This window comes from Fonsecaea erecta (genome assembly GCF_001651985.1).
Source record: "Fonsecaea erecta strain CBS 125763 chromosome Unknown Scaff11, whole genome shotgun sequence".
In the NCBI taxonomy this organism is placed as follows: Eukaryota; Fungi; Ascomycota; class Eurotiomycetes; order Chaetothyriales; family Herpotrichiellaceae; genus Fonsecaea; species Fonsecaea erecta.
The window spans coordinates 116939-138833 of NW_017387254.1; the positions used below are offsets into that span (position 1 = coordinate 116939).

The 21895-nt window shown below is 52.4% G+C and overlaps 7 protein-coding genes across 7 annotated transcripts; 4 read left to right on the forward strand and 3 right to left on the reverse strand.

The window, feature by feature from the left end:
* Positions 1-128: 128 nt before the first annotated feature.
* Positions 129-3055, forward strand: AYL99_10243 (hypothetical protein; the record flags this gene model as incomplete). Its single annotated transcript, XM_018841749.1, has 6 exons — positions 129-431; positions 519-1496; positions 1618-1865; positions 1978-2167; positions 2517-2747; positions 2912-3055. 6 exons carry the CDS (start codon positions 129-131, stop codon positions 3053-3055), a joined length of 2094 nt encoding a protein of 697 aa, XP_018688637.1.
* A 2668-nt stretch (positions 3056-5723) lies between these two features.
* Positions 5724-6310, reverse strand: AYL99_10244 (hypothetical protein; the record flags this gene model as incomplete). Its single annotated transcript, XM_018841750.1, has 3 exons — positions 5724-5869; positions 5928-6009; positions 6071-6310. 3 exons carry the CDS (start codon positions 6308-6310, stop codon positions 5724-5726), a joined length of 468 nt encoding a protein of 155 aa, XP_018688638.1.
* Positions 6311-9310: 3000 nt separating this feature from the next.
* On the reverse strand, positions 9311-11961 carry AYL99_10245 (hypothetical protein; the record flags this gene model as incomplete). Its single annotated transcript, XM_018841751.1, has 4 exons — positions 9311-9824; positions 9910-10480; positions 10542-11732; positions 11784-11961. 4 exons carry the CDS (start codon positions 11959-11961, stop codon positions 9311-9313), a joined length of 2454 nt encoding a protein of 817 aa, XP_018688639.1.
* Positions 11962-12263: 302 nt separating this feature from the next.
* On the forward strand, positions 12264-12676 carry AYL99_10246 (hypothetical protein; the record flags this gene model as incomplete). The annotated part of the gene is made up of 3 exons (XM_018841752.1): positions 12264-12349; positions 12409-12579; positions 12631-12676. 3 exons carry the CDS (start codon positions 12264-12266, stop codon positions 12674-12676), a joined length of 303 nt encoding a protein of 100 aa, XP_018688640.1.
* A 404-nt stretch (positions 12677-13080) lies between these two features.
* On the reverse strand, positions 13081-15276 carry AYL99_10247 (hypothetical protein; the record flags this gene model as incomplete). The annotated part of the gene is made up of 3 exons (XM_018841753.1): positions 13081-13167; positions 13214-14768; positions 14816-15276. The coding sequence occupies 3 exons, from the start codon at positions 15274-15276 to the stop codon at positions 13081-13083; spliced, it is 2103 nt and encodes a 700-aa protein (XP_018688641.1).
* A 1358-nt stretch (positions 15277-16634) lies between these two features.
* AYL99_10248 (hypothetical protein) lies at positions 16635-17563 on the forward strand (the record flags this gene model as incomplete). The annotated part of the gene is made up of 2 exons (XM_018841754.1): positions 16635-16692; positions 16749-17563. The coding sequence occupies 2 exons, from the start codon at positions 16635-16637 to the stop codon at positions 17561-17563; spliced, it is 873 nt and encodes a 290-aa protein (XP_018688642.1).
* Positions 17564-17946: 383 nt separating this feature from the next.
* AYL99_10249 (hypothetical protein) lies at positions 17947-21096 on the forward strand (the record flags this gene model as incomplete). Its single annotated transcript, XM_018841755.1, has 1 exon — positions 17947-21096. The coding sequence occupies one exon, from the start codon at positions 17947-17949 to the stop codon at positions 21094-21096; it is 3150 nt and encodes a 1049-aa protein (XP_018688643.1).
* Positions 21097-21895: the final 799 nt, after the last annotated feature.

Consider the following 21895-nt stretch of genomic DNA (forward strand, 5'->3'; position numbering starts at 1 on the left):
ATTTGTATAAACCCGCAGCCCTCATCTTCGATCGACTTGTAGCAACCTCCCCTCAATCCAATACATCTTGTAATCATTGAAACCTAAAAATCGTGCTTGAGCGTTGTACCTTCTTTCCTCTCATCAAGATGGCTGGAACGCAGCAGACCGCCTCCAAGTGCGGAGAGCGAGACGAGTCCAGCAACCTCAAGGCAGAGGATACCAATGAGAAGAAGGAGGAAGTGGAAGTGAAGGAAGACAAACCGAAGGAACCACCCGTACCCAACGGCAGTATCAACGAGGCCAAGGCACTGTATCAGAAGAAGGACCAGGATGGAAAGTACCAATGGGTGACTGAAGAGCCGTTGGATGTTGTCGAGGCCGCCGAAAATGAGGAGACTGCCAAATTTGCGTTCTTGGTGCGCAAGAACAAAAGTTACGATAGCCGCAAGGTGAGTTGCGTTTTTCCGCCTCCCGAACCTCATTGTTACCGAACGTCATGGGCTCGTTGATCGAGGAATTCGCTCACACACGTGCAGAAATACGACATCAATTCGATCATTGTCCAAAGCCCATGGCTCAAGACGTCGTTGGGAATCGTCCTTGAGGACTATCCAGGTATCACAACAAATCTCGACCGACTCGTCTTTTTCGCGCCATTCCACCCATTCGTGCATCGCTGGGACAAGCTCGACTCGCTTCTTGAGAAGGACGACTTTGAGGAGGACATTGCCAGGCAACATCTCAAACTATTCCGTGATATTCTTTTCGAGGAGCTCGAGAACGCAATCGCCGCCAAGATCGACCTAGTCAAGAACGGAGTCATCACATTTGATTACCTGTGGACAATCTTTGAGCCTCAGACGCTGGTGTACAGCGTGTCCGACGGCAAGGAGTGTGTCTTCGAGCTGACCTCCTCGCACACGGCAACCGACCAAAGGCGCGGACTCGATTTCTTGCAGCTGGACGTCTGGTCTGTCGACTGGGACGGCACCAAGTTCGGGCAGCATGAGACTTACCTCCAAAATTTCGAGTTCCCTGGCACCACGCCCATCACCTCTCTTCAGGCATACCCGCTAGTGTTCCACCCCGAGAAAGAACAGCTGATGCTTCGACTTGTGGCCCGTGGCAAGCTCTTTGAACGTCTTGCGGGCTATCACTACAAGGCCTATCGAGGTGTTGCTCTTGGGTACGGTCGCTGTGGCATGATCAGACACAACGTCGAGTCTCGAATCATCATCGACTGCGAGGCGCACAACCGATTCTTGCCCAACAACGCGGTGTACTTCGGCTCGCTGGTCAAGCCGGCCAAAGAGGTCAATGGACTTGACCTGCTGTCGGACGAGGAATTGGAGCAATCCGATTCCGACGCTTTCTTGGACAACGACTCGGACTTCCTTCCCACGCCGGACTCCGACGACGATGCATGCAAACCCAAACATCGCCCGCTAACCACGGAAGAATTGCTCCTTGCAGTTCCATACGTGCGAGGTTATGCCCTAAAAACCAAGAAATGGGTAAGTCACCACGCTGTGCATGGCGGCTCTGGCAGTCTGAGAACAGAGAGCCTCCTAGAGCCCTCTTTCCTTTGCCCCTGTTCACAGTCTCTGTTCGATGCTAACGGAGGTGAAACCACAGCTCTGGTTCTACGTTGACCAAGTCGAAGAGATCCACTTTGCCAACAATGCCTTCGCATCTCTGGTGTTGCCCAAAGAGCAAAAGTCATTGATCCGCGCCTTTGTCGAGTCCCAAGTCAAGTACAAGGACGACTTTGACGATGTCATCGCCGGAAAAGGTCGTGGCATGATCATGCTCCTAGCGGGCCCACCCGGGGTAGGAAAGACCTTGACGAGCGAGAGTGTCGCCGAAGACATGCGTGTGCCCCTGTAAGTTGTACATTCTGTGACATTACGAGAAAGCTCGTCCCAAACCAGGGTCATTTGTTCCGAGAAGTTGGGTGCAGAGGGCTAACACGAGAATTTTTTGCGCCACCGCCAGCTACATGATGTCCGCCGGAGACTTGGGCCTGGATCCCTCTGGGATTGAGGAGTCGCTCAACTTGGTACTCGACATGGTCAGCAAATGGAACGCAGTGTTGCTTCTCGACGAAGCGGACGTCTTTCTTGAGGCGAGGAGCTCCAATGATCTCGAGCGTAACAAGATGGTGTCGATCTTCCTTCGTGTTCTGGTAAGTTGCAAAATCCGCCTCCGCCCCGCATCCACAAGCTGTTCCGTCACACCCAGGCGAACTCCATTCATCTCCGCTCGTGTTATGTGTCTCTGAGAGACAGCCGTGAGCGCAAATCCGGGCCGGCAAGAACAAAACTTGAAAGCTGTACGAGCAGATCTTTTTCGCGAATATCCCCGCTCATATGTGGGCACTCGGGTTGTAAGACTGCATACAGCTGGCAACTCGCTTGCACGAGTCACAACAGCCCGCCATGCACGAGGAGCCGTCATTTTGTTTTCTGCACTTCACCGGTTGTTTGAGACATATAGGCTGACCAGGTGCACGCTCGCCCATCGTTTTGGGACAGGAATACTATGAGGGCGTCTTGTTCCTGACGACCAACCGGATCAAGAACATCGATGAAGCATTCCACAGTCGCATTCATGTGACGGTCAACTACCCCAGCCTTTCGGTCGAGTCTCGCCGGCACATTTGGCAGAGCTTTTTGGGCCAGGATCGACCGGTGAGCGGGAAAGACCTGGACCGCCTCGCCCAGGTGGCCCTGAACGGGCGACAAATCAAGAACATTCTGAAGACGGTGAGTTGGTTCCCATCCCCTCTTCTCGCCAAAGGGCAAGGACGAGAGCATCCAAAAAGAGAAACAGGGCGCTTTTAATTGGCCGGAGCAAGTTCCGGCGTTATTGGGACTCTTCATGGAGATGGGTGTGGAATCCTGTTTGACTAACAGACCGCGACTTACAGGCTCAGATGTTGGCACGAAGCGAAGGCAGCAGCGCCGGCCAGGAACAAGTCAAGGATCCGCAACATGGGCCGAAGCTGGAGATGCGCCACATCGAGACGATCCTGGCCATTGAACAGCGCGGGACGTCATGGCAGCAAGAGTGATTGGGCGTGCGGGTCGGGGTTGAACAGGTACATAACCTCGCATTAAAGTATGCGCCACCAAGTTGTGGTGTTCATACGAGGGACCCTTGGAGGCAGGGATGCCCGGGCAAAGTTAAGCGAGTTATGAGGGGGAGGGATAGCTGATAGGGTCTTGTGGATGGGTAGGGTATGGAGGTTGTAGTTAGCTAGCTGGCTAGTACTTGGTAGGATACGAGCTTCGACAAGTCGAGGCCTCCACCTCGATCCGATCCAACCGTGGACTGAGACATCGGGTGGCGAAATGCAATGCATCAAGGAACAAAGAGAAATGGAGCGCAAGTTCGAACAGCAAAGGCCTCACTGTCTGTCTCACGTCTGACCTTTCGACCGATGATCAGGATCCCCATTTCTTGCAGGGTAGAGAGAGGCCTTACAGTATAGCAGCCGATGCACCACGTGGGTGACCCTTTGGGAGAATGTGGTGTGACTTTCAGGTCCGTAACTGGGTCCCATTATTGGAAAGATTTCCGTGGAAAGAATTGAAAGCACCAGCTGCGGCAGAAAATGGCTGGAAGGAAAAAAAAAGAATATCCCCAGAAATCCGCTCTGGTGGCGATGGGCATCGGCTTGTCATGTTCTCCAGGGCCCGAGAACCTTGGATTGCGGGGGTGGAAAGACACCTGAGTATACCTAGTGTACAGTAGCTCACTAAGCCTAAGAGCTTGGCCTGGAGGAGTTTAGTTGGGGCACTGGTGGGCACTCGCGACCCTGGACGCCCGCCCCCACTCTTTAATGCCCTTACCCGAGAGCTGTCCCCTTGTCACTCTTTTTGTTGTTCATTGGCATCCGCCTCAGCCCGGCGAGAAGCTTGTGTTGAGGGGACCTGCGGGCCCGAGATTGGGCCAGTACAAGGCCAAGGTTCTATAGCTGGCACCCACACAGCCTCCCATCTCATCGGACAAGTCAGAGCCTTTTGGCTGCCGTGTTCTGTCGGATAATGCAGCCGTATCCGAGCGGCGGCTGACGATGACTGAAGGGGGAGAGAGAGAGAGAGAGAGCCGCAAGCCCAGCCCAGCCTCTCAGGAGAGCTGTGACTCTCTCTCCTCGAAGCTACGTGGGAGGGCTATGTTGGCGAGGGAGAAAGGGGGCCGAGAACGGTCACCAGTGTTCTTTATGTGTAGTCAGTCCGGCCTCGACTCAGACTCAGCCTGACTCTTACCCAATCAGCCCCCCTCCCTCCCTTTCCAAATCGACAATCATCGAGAATACCAGAGAGAGCAGCAGCAACGATAGGAATAAGAATAGCCCAGTTGAATCGGCCCAGGCATCAGAGCTTGCCTTATCTGACGTCATGCCACACGAAGAGGAGACTGTGTGAAGAGAGTCAGCCGGCGTTGGGCGGCTTGTGGCCCTCGCCACCCAGGCTGCTATTACATACATACATACATACATACGACCTTGCCAGGTAGCTGCTGTAGACAGTGAGGGGTAAAAGAAGATTGAAATCTTCGCCCGCGAAAAGAAAAGAAACCGCGGACAGGATCGGCTACAGGCGAAGCTGCAAAGGGGGTTTCCGTGGGTGGAGTGCGGAATAGGGTGGTGATAAGCGTGTGTATGTACATACAATGGGGCGCAACATCTCAGAGTGAGAAAGAATACTGGCAGGAACAGGACGGAATGAGTGTGGTGGGTACGGCAACGACGGCATCCAGGAACAAAGAAGCAAGTAGCTACATCGTGATCTCACCTCTGTATATGTGACTTTTCGTACGTACAGCTGAATCGGGGGGTGTATTACTGGAAGCAGCTAAGAGTGGTGTCATGTCAAAGTACCTCGTAGGTCTTGTGTTGCTGTCTCTCTCTGTGTGTGTGGGTAGGTGGGTAGGTGGGTACCCAGAAGAAAAAGAGTCAGTCAAGTCAGCTCCTGCAAGCACTTTAGGTACATCTGACCTCACGTGGAGTTGATGAATGGATACGAGTGGATCGGTCATTGGACTGAGTGGAGAAACAGCTACAGAGAGCTGAAGAGGAGAAAGACGAAGAGGGAAAGAGACAGCTGGATGAAGTGTTGGTTCCCAGCTTGCCCACTACGCCAGGTACCATCTGGATCATCAGAAGTTAGGAGTTTGCCCGCGTCCCATCGCCTTTTGAACGTCCTTCACTGTAGTCTTCTCTTCTCTCCTTCCTAGCCTCGGGGATAAACAAAAAGAGAAATGTGCTTGGAGCAAAATAGATGCTGGTAGACGTTGATATGGCTCAGGATATAGTATTCTCGCCTCGATGCCGCGGCAGGACATCAATGCGAAATATATGTATGATAGTGCCACTATGAATTACCACCGGTAAGAAGGAAAAGGAGCCTTGGTCGCCATAAGCCCAAAGAGGCTGCACGTCGCCAGGCCAGTTCGTATGGCCCCATATTACATTCCATTCCCACGGTTTTTTTGCGTTTCCCCTTTCCCCCTTCCCCCTTCGCCGTTGCTGTGAGCTGGTTTGACAGGTGTCATGTCATCGTCGGTGATCGTTGGTCGTTGATCGGTTTAAATATGTAGCGTAAGTAAGAAAAATCATAACCCATTCATCGTTCCTTTTGTGCACATTTGCCTCCCCACATCGTTCCATTACATATCCATTGCGGTTCCGTGCCTACCCTCCACTCAAGCCTCGGCTAGGGGAGTCAAGAGGAAAATCACTTGCGGTTCCAGTCACCCCAGGTTTGGGCGCAAGGAGCAGTGACAGTCTCGGTGATGTAAACAGATTCCGGCGCCGGAGTGTAAGTGACGGTCTCGGTCTCAGTCTCAGTCTCGGTCGCGGTCTGGTAGGCAGTGCTCCATTCTAAAGATAGGGTTAGCTGAAGCTCCAACCGTAAGCATCGGCTCGGCAGTGAACTCACCAGTGATGGTGCTGTAGACGGGCTTGACTTCGGTCGTGGTGACGGTAGCGGTGGAGTAGACGGTGCTGTAGGTAGTGGTTGGCTGTTTCCAAACTGTCAGTACATGTCCTTCAAGGTGGTGGAGGAGGAGGCTATCAACTGACCTTGTAGACCGTGGAGTAGGCAGTGGACCAGGCCGTAGAGTAAACGGTGGAATAAGCAGTAGACCAGGCGGTGGAGTAGACAGTCGAGTAGGCAGTGGACCAGGCAGTCGAGTATTCAGTGGTGGTCACGTATTCGGTGCTGGGAACGCAGGAGCTGGACCAGTCGTTCCAGGTACCATCTCTCTTAACGGCAGCAGCGCTGGCGCCGGCGATGAGGAGGGCAGCAGAGAAGAACTTCATTTTGCTTGGAAGTGGGTGGTGGGAGGTGGTTGGTTAAACGAAGGGGATAGGATTGTTCGAAAACGAAAGGCTGTTGAGGGATAGCGAAGGAAGATCTTTGGAGTAGATCGTTGGATTGGACTGTTCTTTGTTGGGCTGATGATGGAGGAAGGAAAAGAGTCGAACAGAGCAACCTACCGTGATGTCTTTATATCTTTGACTGGACAGGTCTTGCAAGGACCACCCTCCGTCGGGGGACGACTGGAACAGCCATGATGGCTGGGCAACATTCAGCACAGATGCTGGGTTGGATTTCCTGGTTTCCCGTGTCTCTCAGCTGACGATGGCCCTGAAAGAGGAAATCTAGAGGAGCGGGGGCCGTAGTGGGCGGGCGGAGCAAAGACACTGGTTGTCGAGGGGAGGCGAGGCGAGAGCCACAGCCGGAGGAGCCAGGTGGACCTCTGGAGCCTCTAGACCTTCTGCATGTCGTAGATGCTGGACGAATCCGCATGGAGGGTGTGTATAATGGTCAGCCCATTCAGCACGGCGTGACCAAATCCATTGTGTCGACAAAAATGGGACGCAGTGAGGCGGAAGCCGTGCTGCGTGCTGCGTGCTGCGCAAAGTTTTTCTGGCAGTTGAAGTCAAACTTCGGTTTCTTGGAAATGGCGAAAATAGCCGCACCTTACCGGATGGGGACGCTCGGCGTGAGCTCTAGCGTGGTCTTAGTCTCGTGCTTAGCCTCGCGCTAAGCACTCCCCCGCACCACCTCCAACCAATAGGGTCTGCGCGTTAGCGACCAGCCCCGTCGCCTGGCCGTTGTCTTTCCCGTGTGGTGCCTGCCCGTTTTGACTCGCCATGTTTCGCATGGGCTGCAGCCGCTAGCCCACGTTGGGACGCTATACGCTATACGGATGTCCAACCTGCAGCCTTTTACCCTGAGTCCAACCTCCTCGTGGCCTCAACGCCCAACGTTTTGTCGTTCATGCCGTGCCACAGGTTCGCACTGTATTGGCTGTCTATTGTGCACGGAGCATCGTATTCCAGCCGCATCAATACAGCAATCCTCCGTCCTCCAGCGGGTCTGCCACATACCCGTCCGAGTGCAGAGACAAGTCTCATTCTCCACCGTCACCACTATACCCCGTTTAGGATGGAGGACTCGCCGAACTTTACGTCATGCTCATCATCATCGCCCAAGCAATTGAATAGGCATAACTTCGCGAGGAATAAGCCGTCACTGAGGACTTCACATTGCATTATACGGAGAACTCGGCTAACTCTCCTCTGTGCTACGTAACTCACCATCGGACTATAGTATGCTTTGGAGAATCCGCCCCTGCACTATTCAAAAAGACAATCTTGCGTTAGAGAGAAAGTACTCGGTACCTGTCGTACCTACATACTGTACGCTCGAGGGATTCTTAGGCGACGCCAGGTACCCGAGTACCTAGTACCCAAATCTGCATGATTGACTACGAGGCACACCACACCTACATGCTCGGTACACCAGAATCTTTGTCAGATGCCCAGAGCCGATGGCTCGTTTGTTGTCACGGTGCAGGACGGACCTATTATTGTGCGGAGACATACACTTCGGTCGGCAAGGCATGCCCACCTCAGCAGGGCTCAAAGGCTTAGCCCACACAGCCTGAGCAGAAATCCGTGCCCATCCTTCTTTTGTAACTTTTTTTACCGGAGCATACCGTGTGATTCAGTAGGCGTTCGCATTTGAATTTCTGATGCAGAGGTTCTCGGCCAGGCTTTCCGGTCCAGCTTTCTGCGGGGTGGAGAGCAAGCTCTGACATTCGGATGGTCTGAGCTGTGCTGAGGTGTTGGAGTAGCATCACCACATCACTTACACCAAGACATTCGGCACCTATGGCCCGCCAGGCACGAAGGATTATGTCTGACTCGTGGTTGGGGATTCACTTGCGTCCCCGAATCGGATGGAGGTTGGTGGCCCGTCAACAGGGCAGGCCATGTTTCGACAAGTCCTGCAGGGGCGTGGTCCTGGTCACGGACCCCAATTTCCTCCCACATGATCCTGCTACAACAACACCGACGCCTGTTTTTATTCCAAGGGAGGCTGGGTTGTAACCGGCTATTCGCTGTCAATGTGCTCAGGTCTTGATCCACGGAGTTTCTCGACTGCTCGTAACTTTTGCATCCTGTTGGGTACTGTGTATGTAGGTACAGCATCATGACCCTGGTCACCACGGACGGCGTACTCCGGACATTTAATTATTTCCTCCATCAACACGCATTCACGTTTGATGGATGTGCCACCTGGTGGTGCCCCAGTCGAGTGAACCACCACATAAGGCTGTGGGCACTTTCACAATCTCCGCAGTCCGAGTCTCACACTACTCCTACGCGGTGAGACTGGGGATACAGCAAACAAGACCGCCAGCCATCTGAGATGATTTCCCCAGCGATCCAAGACATGGCTGCTGGACGAAGCGGTCGGCATGAGCAACAATTGACACGGCTGGATGAACAGACGACGTACCCTAGTCCCGCTTCTCCATATGGAATTGAAGCTAGAGGATGCAGAGATCGTCATTCATCCGTGTGTGCTACGTGTGGTAATATGCATCTGCACGTCCTACTGGTCCTGGCGATCCGAGTCATCCCAAACCTAAGCATGGGCCAGGGCTTGTTTCTCCCGCCATCTTGCGTCTGCGAGATTCTTAATTCTTCCATGCCATCGAGGGATGGTTGCGAGTGGAAGGCTCCCTCGCCTGGGGAGGTTGGAAACAAGGAAGGAGAACAAAGAAAAAAACAAGGGCTTGTGTCAGGCTGGATTCGCTTCGCGAGAACTGCATCAAGGACGGCACTCCTTCCTGCAGACCCGTGTCTTGAAGGAATGACCAAGGTGGCTTTCGATCTATCCCAGATTTCCCACTTGAACTAACCTCCAATCTACCCAAATGCTCACGTCCGTCCCACATCCACCTCCCGATTTCACATTCGCCATGAAGACGCATCTTACCATACCTCCGCCTCGCAGTTGCTCGATCACTGCTCACTGGCCAGCTCGAAAAGCACGACCGTCTCGCAAAAATTCGCCTTGTTCACACTGTATGGCACCACGTCCGTGCCCTCGTAACTAATCATGAACTGCGATCCCTTGGTGCTCAGTGCCCAGAGGTAGACGTCGGTCGAATTGCGAAAGTCCACCATCCTCTCCTGGCAGCTCTCCGTGCCCAAACATGCCTGCGTGTTCCAGTTCTCGAAGAAATTGTACAGCCCGCCGCCATACATGAAGATCGAGCTGGAGTTGACGATCCGGAGACCCCAAGTGCGGGCGCAGTTGGCTTGCACGCAATCCGAGTAGTCCGGGTCATGCCATGCCGCCTGCGGAGTGAAGGGCGTCAGTGCGTTGGGGTTGCCCTGGAAATACGCAGTTTCGTGTTGGATGTGGCCCATGAAGACGTTCTTCGCGTTGACGAAGTGGTAGTCATACATCACCGAGTGTTCGGCCGCAGTGCCATAGAGCCACAGTGGGCCTTGCGACTCGAAAAGGAAGCCACTGCAGGACAACTAGGTCAGTAAAAGTTTCCTCTCCATCCATGTCTGTCCAAAAGGGAGCCAGGGACCAACGGAATGCTTCTCACCCTTTGTTGAAAATATAAATTTGCTGCCGGTCAGCCATGTCCAACTCGTGATCCGCGACCCACCCCCAGGTGTTTTCAAAGTAGCCATCGGCTTGGCTCGTGACATGTAACAGCAGATACGCGCCGATGCAATTCGTCAACACCGGGTTCGATCCTGCAATCGGCGTTGCGGGGGTCTTGATACAGACATCCTGTTGCAAATTTGTTCCTGCTGACCCGCCGATACGCCAGTGGGCATCCCACATGCCGGCCAGCGCTGGCCCAGCAGCTTTGATATTCCACTCCACGATAATAGCGCCTGGGCAGGGTCCTTTGACCTCGAAGATGATATCCGAGATTTCGACTGTGCCGACATCACCAGGATTACCTATTTTCCACATTGGTTGCGGGTTCATTTGGTCCCCGAAAAATGGTCCTGTTGCCATGATGATGCTGTAGAGTTCGCCAGTGATCTTGACATCCGCTGGAACATTTACCGTGGATGAAACTATGTAAGCTCCCCTGTCGAAATAGACGACTCTCCCAGTTGTGTGAGCCAGATTGAAGAGTGCCTGCATCGCAACCGTATCATCTAGAAAGAAGGAACTGTTAGACAAGGGCCAAAGCACATGTTTTAGCTCACAAAAACGCACCTGTAGAACCATCACCCAGGAGCCCATTTGCTTTGGCACTGAGGAATCCGGTATCCCATTGAAGATTCTCGTATTGTGGTTTGACGCGGTAGATATATTGTCCATTACTATCGACCAACGGCGATGGTCGAGGAATCGGGGCCAGCGCTCTTTGTATCGTTGTTTCTTGAGCAGTATAGGCAGTCTGACTGGAATTTTGATAGGAGCAAGCCGTGCCGTTAAAGAACTGGCCGTTCAATGCTTGACCCGCTGTCGTCCAAGCGTTTCCTTGCGCCCAGAGATCCACAAACTGTTGACCATCAAGAATCGTTCTTGCTTGAGTCCCTCCAGCGGCGGCGATGGCGACGCCGCTGCCCGTAAAGTCAACCTGTTCGATGACCAAAGTCCCCGCGGCTTGAGGGGAACTGTAGCCAGGAGCATAGGGTGTGAGAATACCCTGGGTTGCAGATATCACGCTGTCAATTAAGACGAGAGAGCCAACAGCGAGGTTGGAGAAGCCGCCACTGGTCATATCAATCCCGACATCGGAATTTGTGATGGTGATTTGAGTGAACAACCACACCCAATCAAAGTTCATTTTGATGGCCGTCGAACAGCCGTCGAATTGTATCTTCCGTGTGGTGAATTGCTGATTCCCAAGGTAGGCTCCGATCGAGCCGCCAGTGATGACCATATCGGAGAAAAAGCCTCCCGATCCGTTTTCCATGTAAATGCCTTGTTGCTGATTGTTTACCACGTCCTTAGGCACCATGTTGATGACAATGTTCTGCAGACTCGTGGCTTGGGCTACCTGCCAATGAATGCCAGCCGTCTTCAAGGGAGCGTTTGTCATGTCAAGGATGAAGTTACGAACTTGACGGTAGAAATTGTTTTGGTTGGCGTACCACTCGCTACCGCTGCCGGACGGGATGTAGATGTCTGCGTCAAATACAGCCAAACCCACGATATTGGTGAAATTGGTGCTGACCAGGATGGTGGGCGGGTTGACTGCATCTCCCACCATCTGCGTGAAATAGTACATGATCAAAGGTTTGGACACATTATAAGTTCCTGGTGGAAAATAAACCAGTGCTGGTGTTACTGTCGAAGATTGGCAAAACGATCCGTAGGTTGCATTGCCACCGCCGCAGCGATTCCCAGGAGCGGCGATCGCGCGGTTGATGGCATCAGAGTCGTCGTGTAGACCGTCTCCTGCATTTAATGTCAGCGTCGTGAATCAAGGCTTGACCCGCGAAGACTCACCAACGGCGCCATAATCTTTGACATTCCGAAACACCGGATAGCTTGGATCTTGAAACGCGACTTTACCAACATTAGGCTTGTTGGCGAGCCAGTAGGTAGACTGTTGCGCTGCCACCGAGTTGATAAGAATGAGAAGGTGTAGAAGAGTGAAGAAGAGAGCTGGAAGAAGAGAATGCATCTTAGCACAATTCGGGTCTTTGGGAAGATAACCCGATTACCTCTAGTACCGCAGGACGAAGTTGATGCAGAACACAAGATCCCCAGCCAAGTTGAAAAGAAAATACGCATAGCACGAGTCGACTTGAGGCTGGCCTGTGACGCGTAGTGAACCAACCGCACGCGAGGAATGTACTTGGCTGGAATGTGGCTTTGAGACAACAAATTCCACAACGTAGAACATGATTGCCAGTTCCCTCGCTGAACAGCAAATAGCTCACTTTTGCAACTCTAGGAATCTCACCCCTCCAGTCTGTCTCAAACATGAAGGCGGTGACTCTTGGCCTGGTTGCTGTCAGCGTGTTGGTCCACAGTGTGACAGCACTTACGTTAGAAAGGAAGAATGACAGGTACGTTCACACAAACAGATGATATCGTTCAACTGTCGCAAGACTGACCTCCATCGCAGCCCAGTCGGTGCCGATGCCCCGGATGATAGCCTCACACCAATTCCGATCCAAAGTGGCAACGAAGGCAGCGTCACCTGCAACGAATGCATCACGGATCCAGGAATATGTTGTCCCGTCCAATGCCAGAGTGATGGCCACTGCCCGAGCAATGCAATCGAGAATGCAGGATGGTAACAGTCTTGTTCTGCTGCGCTTCGCTTCCAGACTGACAAAGTTTGCAGGCTTATCGACGGCATGAAGATCACCAGCAACTCGAAGAAACATTAGATTTCTGAATTCCCTTGATTTCCCGGAACAAAATGAGGTGCTTAGTGAAAGAGCTGACAAACTCGATATCGAACGGCCGTCCTGGAAATGAGGGCTCTGCCGATCGGGAAGCCTGGAGGGGAATTGTCGACACGTGAAAAGCAAAGGATGAAAACATGGCCTGCGGTCCTAGCTTCGGTCAAAGAGAGATGCATTAAGAATGGATGCGAGATTGCCAACAATGGTATACTACATATTGTATTGGGATATCATCAGACGAAACAATCCTCAAACACCGTGCCTGCTCATCAGTTTCGTTCGATGGGTTCCCTTTCTCGATTCTCCGGGATGATGGGGTAATATGAATCAAGCGTATCGAAGCACCTGGGGCTGGCGCTGTTGTCTATGTTGATATTATTTCAGGTTCAGTCTCCGTAGGCATGCTTGATTTCCTTTTCGAATCGCTGTTGAATCTTCTTCCTTTGAACTTTTTGAGCCGGGGAAATTAGACCCTACCAGGTTGTTAGTACTCGATTAGAAAAACTTTAGACCACTCACATTTTGAGGAGTCCACTCCTCGTCGGCCAGGACGACGCCGTCAATGATCTCAATACCAGAAAGACCAGCCTCACGACCCGCTTTCTGCACTTCCTTTAGCACGATTGCATTCAGCTTTTCATCATGAACCATCTCTTCCAGGTTTTCTCCGTGGATGCCATTGGCTGCTGCGAGTTTCTGCAGGGTGGCTTCAACTGGCACGATAATGGCAATCGGCTTCGCCTTGTCTTGAGCAGCGAAAACGCAAATGTTTCCGACAACGGGGGCTGTTCGGTAGGCTGATTCCAGTTTCTCGAGGGCAATGTATTCACCATTGAGTGTCTTGACCAAGTTTTTCTTCCGGTCGATGATACGTAGGTGGCCGTTTGCATTGAATTCACCAATATCGCCGGTCTTGAACCATCCGTCTTCGGTAATTGCTTCTTGGGTCTCTTTTTCATTGTCCCAATATCCTTCTGTGACCGAAGGGCCTCGAATCCAGATTTCGCCTTGGGGGGGTTTGTTCGTCGAGAAGTAACCAGCATCAGGAAAGTCGACCAGCTTGATCTCGATACATCCAGTGATGTCGCCCAGGGCATAGGGATCCCACGCCAAAGGATCTTGAATGCAGCCCATCGCAGAAGTCTCAGTGAGACCATAGCCGGAAATCATGGGGGTGACTGCATAACTGATGAATTTGATGGTTTCTTCCGAGATAGGGCCGCCTCCGTTGAAGGCAATGCGGAGTCGGCCTCCTGTGGCATCCTTCAACTTCTTGAAAACCACAGCATCCAATATACCGGCGCCAGGCAGGCCCATTGAGAGCAGAGTCTGTTTCAGTGACAAAGCGCCCCAGAACATGTTCCTGACGATGAAGGAGCCGCCATTGACTTTCGAAAGAATACCCTTTTTGACGCTTTCCCAGACGGCAGGGACGCCTATCAAAATAGTGGGTCGGAATTCACGAATATCTCCTTTGCAATTCCGGACCGAAGCGTCGGACAAGGTCTTAGGGTTGCCGTAGCCCATAGTTCCACCCCAGAACAAGCACACGTTTTCGAACATGTATTCGAAAATGTGCGATTGAGGCAGATAAGTCAGCAATGCGTCGGCCGGTCCAATATAGGGTGCCACGACCGTCTGGACTCCGGCCATTGCGGCAACCACAGCCTTGTGTTTGATGGTAACACCCTTCGGTGGCCCAGTGGAGCCAGATGTATACATGATGCAGGCCAGATCTTCTGGGCTGGGAGGCACGGGGTCCACGGGATTGTCAGCGCCGGACTTTCGCAATTCTTCAAAGCTCATGACTTTCAGATCGGGATAGGAGGATTTCAATTTCTCCAGATCAGCTTCCTTGACCTCAGGCTCCGTGTTGTAGATGACAGTCTTCAGGTTCGTCACGTCCTTGATGACTCTGAGCAAGGTGGGGATGAGGTTGGGATCTAAAAAAATGGCGACAGATCCGGTCTGAATGAGAGAATGCTTTAGTCCTTCCTCACCGAGAGAGTCGTAAGCAGTGACGATAGGGATCGACTGAGAGGCGGCAGCATGCGACATAGCCAGCCAGTGAGCACTGGAGAAGTCAGAAAACCCAAATGCTTAGGAGAGCGAAGGCCGTACCTGGTAGCACCATACAGGTGCATTTTGTTTTCTTTAGAAATTCCAAGATGAGCCAAGCCCGAGCCGCAGTCGAGAGCCAGCTTCTCATACTCGATGAAAGTCATGTACTCGTAACCGCTGAGCTCGAAGTAGGTCCATTTCTTGTCCACCTCTTGCTCGCGACCATCGACAATCTTTTTGACCTTCTTGTTCTCTACGTGAGTCTTGATGATCCTTCTCGATCCAATAGCTTTGGCATTTCCGAATTTGGAGGCCGCCCTCTTGAGATTGTCAAAAACGGTTTTGACATCGTCTGAAGGTTGAACGATGAGCTTGTCTTTGGCCAGAGGGTTGCGTCGGGGTATGGTTTCGCCTTCCTTCTTCTGATATCCAGAAGCCTCGACAGAGAAAGGTGGCTTCTTGGTCATTTGAGGTTGGACATAACCGTCGACCCTCGGCCGCGTGTCGTTCTCGAGCGACATCTCGGCAGTAACAAGGGGTGGAGGACTATGACAAGTGATATTTCGTCGATTTGGAGGAACGGTATCCCTGAACGAGGGATAATATGAGGGACAGCCGGGGAAATAGTGTTACTCTTGTCTGGCGCTCCCACCAGGACGAGATGACGACAATCAGCGAAGGGTGGGCAAGATGGACGAGGTGGGACAAATGAAGGGAGCAGTAGTTAAAGGTGGAAGGGGAAAAACTAGTGTAGCTGCCTGCGTAACGACCAGGATGTGTTTGTAGCGCGGCAAGGTTCTTTGAACGTAGAGGGTTAGGTTGGGTTGTGTGCGAGTTTCTTGTGAGTGTCAGAGCTCGCCAACCTCACGACTTCTAGGCAGTAGTGTGGTTGTAGACTGGCCTACTGAGCCGGTTGGCGCGGCAGGTCAAGGAGCAACGAGTAATCCGGGGTCGGGGGTTTTGGGGGCTAACTCGTTACGTCACTTGGCCTGCCCAGCCTCCCGCTTAGTTATCTACCGAGTACCTGGCAAGCTGGGCCTGTACCTCTCACCGAGTACTCTCAGCTATCTTTCTAAGTATGTATTGTACCTACCTACACAGTCGTTCTAAGCCCCTTTACTACAAGATAACCGCGAACCTAGCTCCAGGTAATAGTAGGTTTCAGCTCGCTGGTGGCAGCTGCACGTTGTTTCAGTTCATGACTAAAAGAGAATGCCTACCTCATGTACCAAGAGCTGATGTGTAGCGATGCGAGAGGGAGCAGGCTGTTGAGCCGGTGGCGGTGCACGATGCGTGTTACCAGTGAACTTCACCAGTGAGTGACCTTATCCAGTGATCAACCCTCTGGACTGGCTCATCCGGTGGCAGTGGGAGCATCGGATCATCTGGTCGGGCCGACAAGTCTACCTCCATAGCCACAACCAGTCCTTAACTCCGAGCTTGGAACAACCCTCCTTCATCACTCAACGATGAATCTCTTGACCCTCGACGTTGCATGAGTCTTACCCTGTCGCCAACCGGCAGTCTTGCAGACAACGCCCCCGAAGTGCCTGTACGATGACATAGGGCGCCATAAGCACCATATGCATCGTCCTCGGATCGCATCCAGAACACCCACCCAGCCCTCCCGCCCACCAAGAACCCTAATATAGGGCTATTACTTCCCTTTTGTCGTGTCGAGTCAAGCAAGCCATTGTCGCTCAACCATGTCTCTTTTTGGTCGACGCTCACAGTAACGCCCTACCGCGACATCATGCTTATGTGAGCCTCCCCGCTGCCTGTGATCCAGCCTTCATTCAGTTTGCGGAGCAAAAAGCTCCGGGACCACACCCAAAGCTGCCCTATTGTTGGACCTCCTGTTTCCGGACAATAAGCAGTAATGACATTCCAGTCGCTCGTCGCCGCCGCGGGACAACCGATTGAAGATGCTGGCGAAGGTATATGACACCAAGTACTGTCGTTGCAGCAATCGTGTTCTAACTGAGAGCTCTAGAAACTTTCTTACTGTTCAGCCAAGACATCCCGAGCAATAACTTGGGCTTCATCGACCCCAAGGCCGATTCTTTGGAGATTGAAATCGCTGGCCATGACTACGTGCTGCGGCAATCACCAGGCCTTCTCCACTCCAGTAGACAGGAAGGAACCACAGGGGCGGTGATCTGGAAGATTACTCCACTCCTGGCAGCCTGGTTGACGTCTTTGCCTCCAATACTGAGTGGCGTTCTCCATGACACTGCAGTTGTTGTCGAGCTTGGTTGTGGCATCACCGGCTTGCTGGGTCTCGTCCTGTCGAGATTTGTGCAGTGTTATGTCCTCACAGATCAAGCCTATGTGGTGAAATACCTGAGGGAGAACATAGCTGCTAACACAGCATCTCTGAAAAGGAAGAAGATCCGCAAGAAGAGACCCAACGAGAAAGAGATGGCACAGGAAGAACGCCTCAAGGTCTTACCCTTAGATTGGGAAGCGGACAGCGTTGAAAATCTCAAGTCAGCCATCCCACAGGACGCCGTGATTGATCTGCTCGTGCTCTGCGACTGTGTTTATAACGAGTATCTTATCTCTCCGTTGGTGCAGACCTGTGTGGATGCGTGTCGTCTGGCATCAACAGAAACAAAACCGACGGTTGTTTTGGTGGCTCAACAGCTGCGGTCTGATACAGTCTGCGAATTGTTCTTGGACGCTTTGATGAAGGAATTCCACGTATGGCGCGTTCCGGATCAGGAGCTTTCGTCCCAGCTACAGTCTGGCTCGGGTTATGTGGTCCATCTGGCCATACTGAAGGCTGAGGTCAGGAAGCTAGAATAGAAGAATGAATCCTTCCCGTGTTACAACCTTCAAATTCTCCGACATGCGCATCCCTGACCCGTGTACGAGCTACACGTAGAGCGGCGAGACTCTAGCTCTGAGGCGAAGGATAGTTACCACTAGTCAGAAGGGATCAGGCTGGCGGGGCTTGGCGGTGGCTCTCTTTCGAGTCCTGGGATGTTTTTGGCGGCATATTGATTCCAGTTCTCCCTCGCCATCGACTGCCACCACCTGCACATGCACATGGGGAAAATTTCTCCGCTGCCAGAGCCTGTCTTGATATTCTCACGACGTCTGCTTTGCTATCAAGTCCTTGTGATTGTCTAGGCTGTTTTGTTGTATCCAAGCATTGGCCCTATCAAGGGCAGCATCCTTTCACGACTATGGACCTGCGAACCACCATCCAGTCGACTTTGTCAGCCGACGCAACCATCCGCTCCCAAGCTGAGGCGGCTTTGAAGCAAGCTGAACAGCATCCTGGGTTCATTGGAGCCCTGCTTGACATCCTACAGGCGGAGCAGGACGCTCCTATCCGCCTCTCGGTTGCCGTCTACCTCAAGAATCGAATATCGCGCGGATGGGCCACCGAACACACTCCTCACCAGCCAATTTCCGAGCCCGAACGGAAACCCTTCAGAGACCGCCTGCTGCCTGTGTTGTCCTCCTCTCCTCCCCTGATTCGAGCACAGCTCATTCCCATCCTTCAGACCGTCTTGCAGTACGATTTTCCAGCAAAATGGCCCGAGCTCATGGACATCACTCTGCAGCTGATGAACACTCAAGATGCCAACCAGGTCTATGCGGGGCTGCAGTGTTTGTTGGCGGTGTGTCGTACATATCGTTTCCGCGCCGGAGAAGAGAGACAAAATCTTGACAAAGTCGTTAACGTGGCCTTCCCCACATTATTGGGCATTGGGAACAAGTTGGTGAACGAGACCAGTCTGGAAGCAGGCGAAATGCTCAGGATATGTGTCAAATGTTACAAACATGCTGTCTACTACGGCCTGCCGACCCCACTCCAGTCGCACCAGGCGACCGTGGACTGGTGCACACTCTTTCTGACCATCATCTCAAAGAAGCCCCCGGAGAGTGCTATGCCCGAAGACGCTGAAGACCGGGAACGCAACCACTGGTGGAAAGCACGAAAATGGTCCTACGCAAACCTCAACAGGCTGTTCGTGAGGTACGGGAATCCGTCGGGGCTGTCTGCAGCCCAAGAGAAGGAATTTGGAGCATTCGCGAAGAACTTCATCACAAACTTTGCGCCAGAAATTCTGAAGGGCTATTTGGGCGAAATTGAAAAATGGGTTGGGGGCAATTACTGGCTGAGCAAGCCTTCTCTGTCGTACACCCTGATCTTCCTAGAAGAATGTGTGAAGCCCAAAATAATGTGGGACAAGCTCAAGCCACACATGGACAGCCTCATCAAGCATTTAATCTTCCCCGTCATGTGTCTTTCGGACGACGATCTGGAGTTGTTCTCCGACAATCCGGCCGACTACTTGCACCGGAAGCTCAACTATTACGAGGAAGTCTCCGCTCCAGACATGGCCGCGACCAACTTCTTGATCGCCTTGACAAAATCACGGAAACAACAGACATATGTCATCCTCTCGTATGTGAACGAAGTCGTGTCCCGATACGAGGCTGCTCCAGACGACCTAAAGAATCCGCGTGAGAAAGACGGTGCACTTAGGATGATAGGTTCGCTTGCGTCGGTCATATTGGGCAAGAAGAGCCCGATCGCTGACCAAGTCGAATACTTTTTCGTGCGACATGTGTTCCCCGAGTTTAGATCTCCACATGCCTTCCTCCGAGCCAGAGCCTGTGAGACAATGGAGAAGTTTGAGCAGCTGGATTTCAAGGACCAGAACAATCTCATGATCATCTATCAGAATATAATGGAGTCCATGGCCGATCCAGAACTGCCTGTCAGAGTGGAGGCGTCGTTGGCTTTGCAACCTCTGATTAGGCATGATGCTATCCGTCTTACCATGCAATCCAACATCCCGCAAATCATGCACCAACTGCTGCAACTGATGAACGAAGTTGATGTCGACTCTCTGTCAAACGTTATGGAGGACTTTGTCGAAGTCTTTGCGGAACAGCTCACGCCCTTCGCGGTGGCTTTGAGCACAAATCTCCGAGACACGTATCTTCGAATCATCCGGGAAATTCTGGAACGGAATGAGGCCAGGGCAGCAGAAACCGGTGATGCACACAACGACTATCTGGACGACAAGTCCATTGCGGCATTAGGGGTGCTGCAAACAATCGGCACTCTTATTCTGACTCTCGAGGCAACACCAGACGTTCTCCTTCTTCTCGAATCTATCCTGATGCCGGTCATTACCATTACCCTGGAAAACAAGCTCTACGACCTCTACAATGAAGTCTTCGAAATCATTGATTCGTGCACCTATGCCTCGAAATCCATATCATCAACAATGTGGCAAGCCTTCGAACTCATGCACAAGACCTTCAAAGACGGCGCTGAGCTATATCTGGAAGACATGCTCCCAGCCCTGGACAACTTCGTATGTTACGGTCAGCAAAGGTTTATCGAACACCCGCCATACCTGGCTGCTGTCGCGGGTATGGTGCGAGACATCTTCTCCGATCCCAAGGTCGGAGGCGTGGATCGCATCTGCGGATGTAAGCTCGCTGAAGCCATAATGCTGAACCTTCGAGGAGGCCCTATTGACAGCTACATACCGACTTTTGTGACCTTGCCCATGGAGGTTCTGGCCACCGCGGGGGCCAAGACATTGGTCAGAAGTTACAAACTACATCTGGTGGAGATGGTTATCAACTGTCTCTATTACAACCCTATTCTGGCACTTCAAGTGCTCGAGTCACATGGTTGGACCAACAAATTCTTTTCGATCTGGTTTGGCATGATTGACAATTTCCGCCGTGTCCACGACAAGAAGCTCTGCCTTGCAGCTATCTGCTCTCTCCTCACCATCCGTGCCGACCAAGTTCCTCATTCGGTTCAAACTGGCTGGCCACGACTTCTGACGGGAGCGACTTATCTCTTTCGAACTCTGCCCGCTGCGATCAAGCAACGGGAGGAAGCTGTTAAAGCTTCTGATGGCGTCTCTGATACGGTTTCTGACTATGGGTCGGACGACGATGCCGAAGATTGGGCTGACGACCCTGGTACCGAAGGGCAAGAATGGGGCAGTGTTAGTGCCGCCTCTGTGCCGGACACCAAAGGCGATATCAAAGACGAGTCGCAGGCTTATCTGGACTTCCTCAGCGAAGAGGCCAAGAAATTCGGTGCTTTGGCAGATGATGACGACGATAGCGTCCTCGATGATGACAGTCTGCTGGAGAGCCCGCTGGATAAATTCGATCCGTACTCAGCGTTCAAAGAGTCTTTGGACAAACTCCAGGCCGAACAACCCCAACTCTATCAAAACTTGACGGCAATCTTGGAGCAAGGCGACCGTGATGTCTTGCAAAGCGTTGTCAACCATGCCGCTGCGACGCAAGCTGCTCAAGTCCAACAAGCCCAGGTGCAGGGATAATATAGCCGCAATTGCGAGGGTCGAGAGGCTGCGAGACTCCAACTGGATCTGCGAACTATGAATAGCGAGTGGCTGACGCTGTAGGGGCTAGTCACTTGGGTTCTGGCATAGGGCGCCACCGAGGAAGAGGTAATATTAGGCCAGCATGAGCGTGAAGAGCAAGCGTTATTTTCAATTATGGGGTTCACATTTCGTGGCGGCTATGGTAATGCCTGTGCCCTGTTGCTAATCTTTGAAAGCGACAAAGCAACGCTCCAGCGCTCTTTCGGTTATGTCGAAAGTCGAAGATCTGAAGGTTGAGCAGCACGAGGTTGACTTTCTAGACGTCTGCTCCGTGGACAGTTATCCGGCGAGCCGACTGAGGTTGTCGAGGAGAGCGGCTCCGCCACCTACCCACCCATCCACCCATACATACACATACACACAACTCTGGAGAGACAGGCACAGGCAACATTTTGGGGAGCCGCAGCCTTGGACGTGGATCAATCAATTGAGCCGTGTGGAGAGGCCTCCCTTGTGCACAGACAGTGGGCGAGTCAGCGTCGTGGGCTCAAACACTTGTCTCCCCCACCCACTTCCACCCCCAATATCGAAATGTCCAAAGGAGAGGTAAAACGGAGGCGCGCCAGAGAATCGGGGAAGAAAGAGAAAGAGAAAGAGAAAGAGAGGGAGAGGGAGAGAGTCAAGAGTTCCCAAGAGATAGAACAAGGCATATCAACATCAATCTGCACCGTCTAGTTATAGTTACACCATTCGTAAACATTGATCCCGCATTAGACCTGTTTGCTTCTCTGTAGGA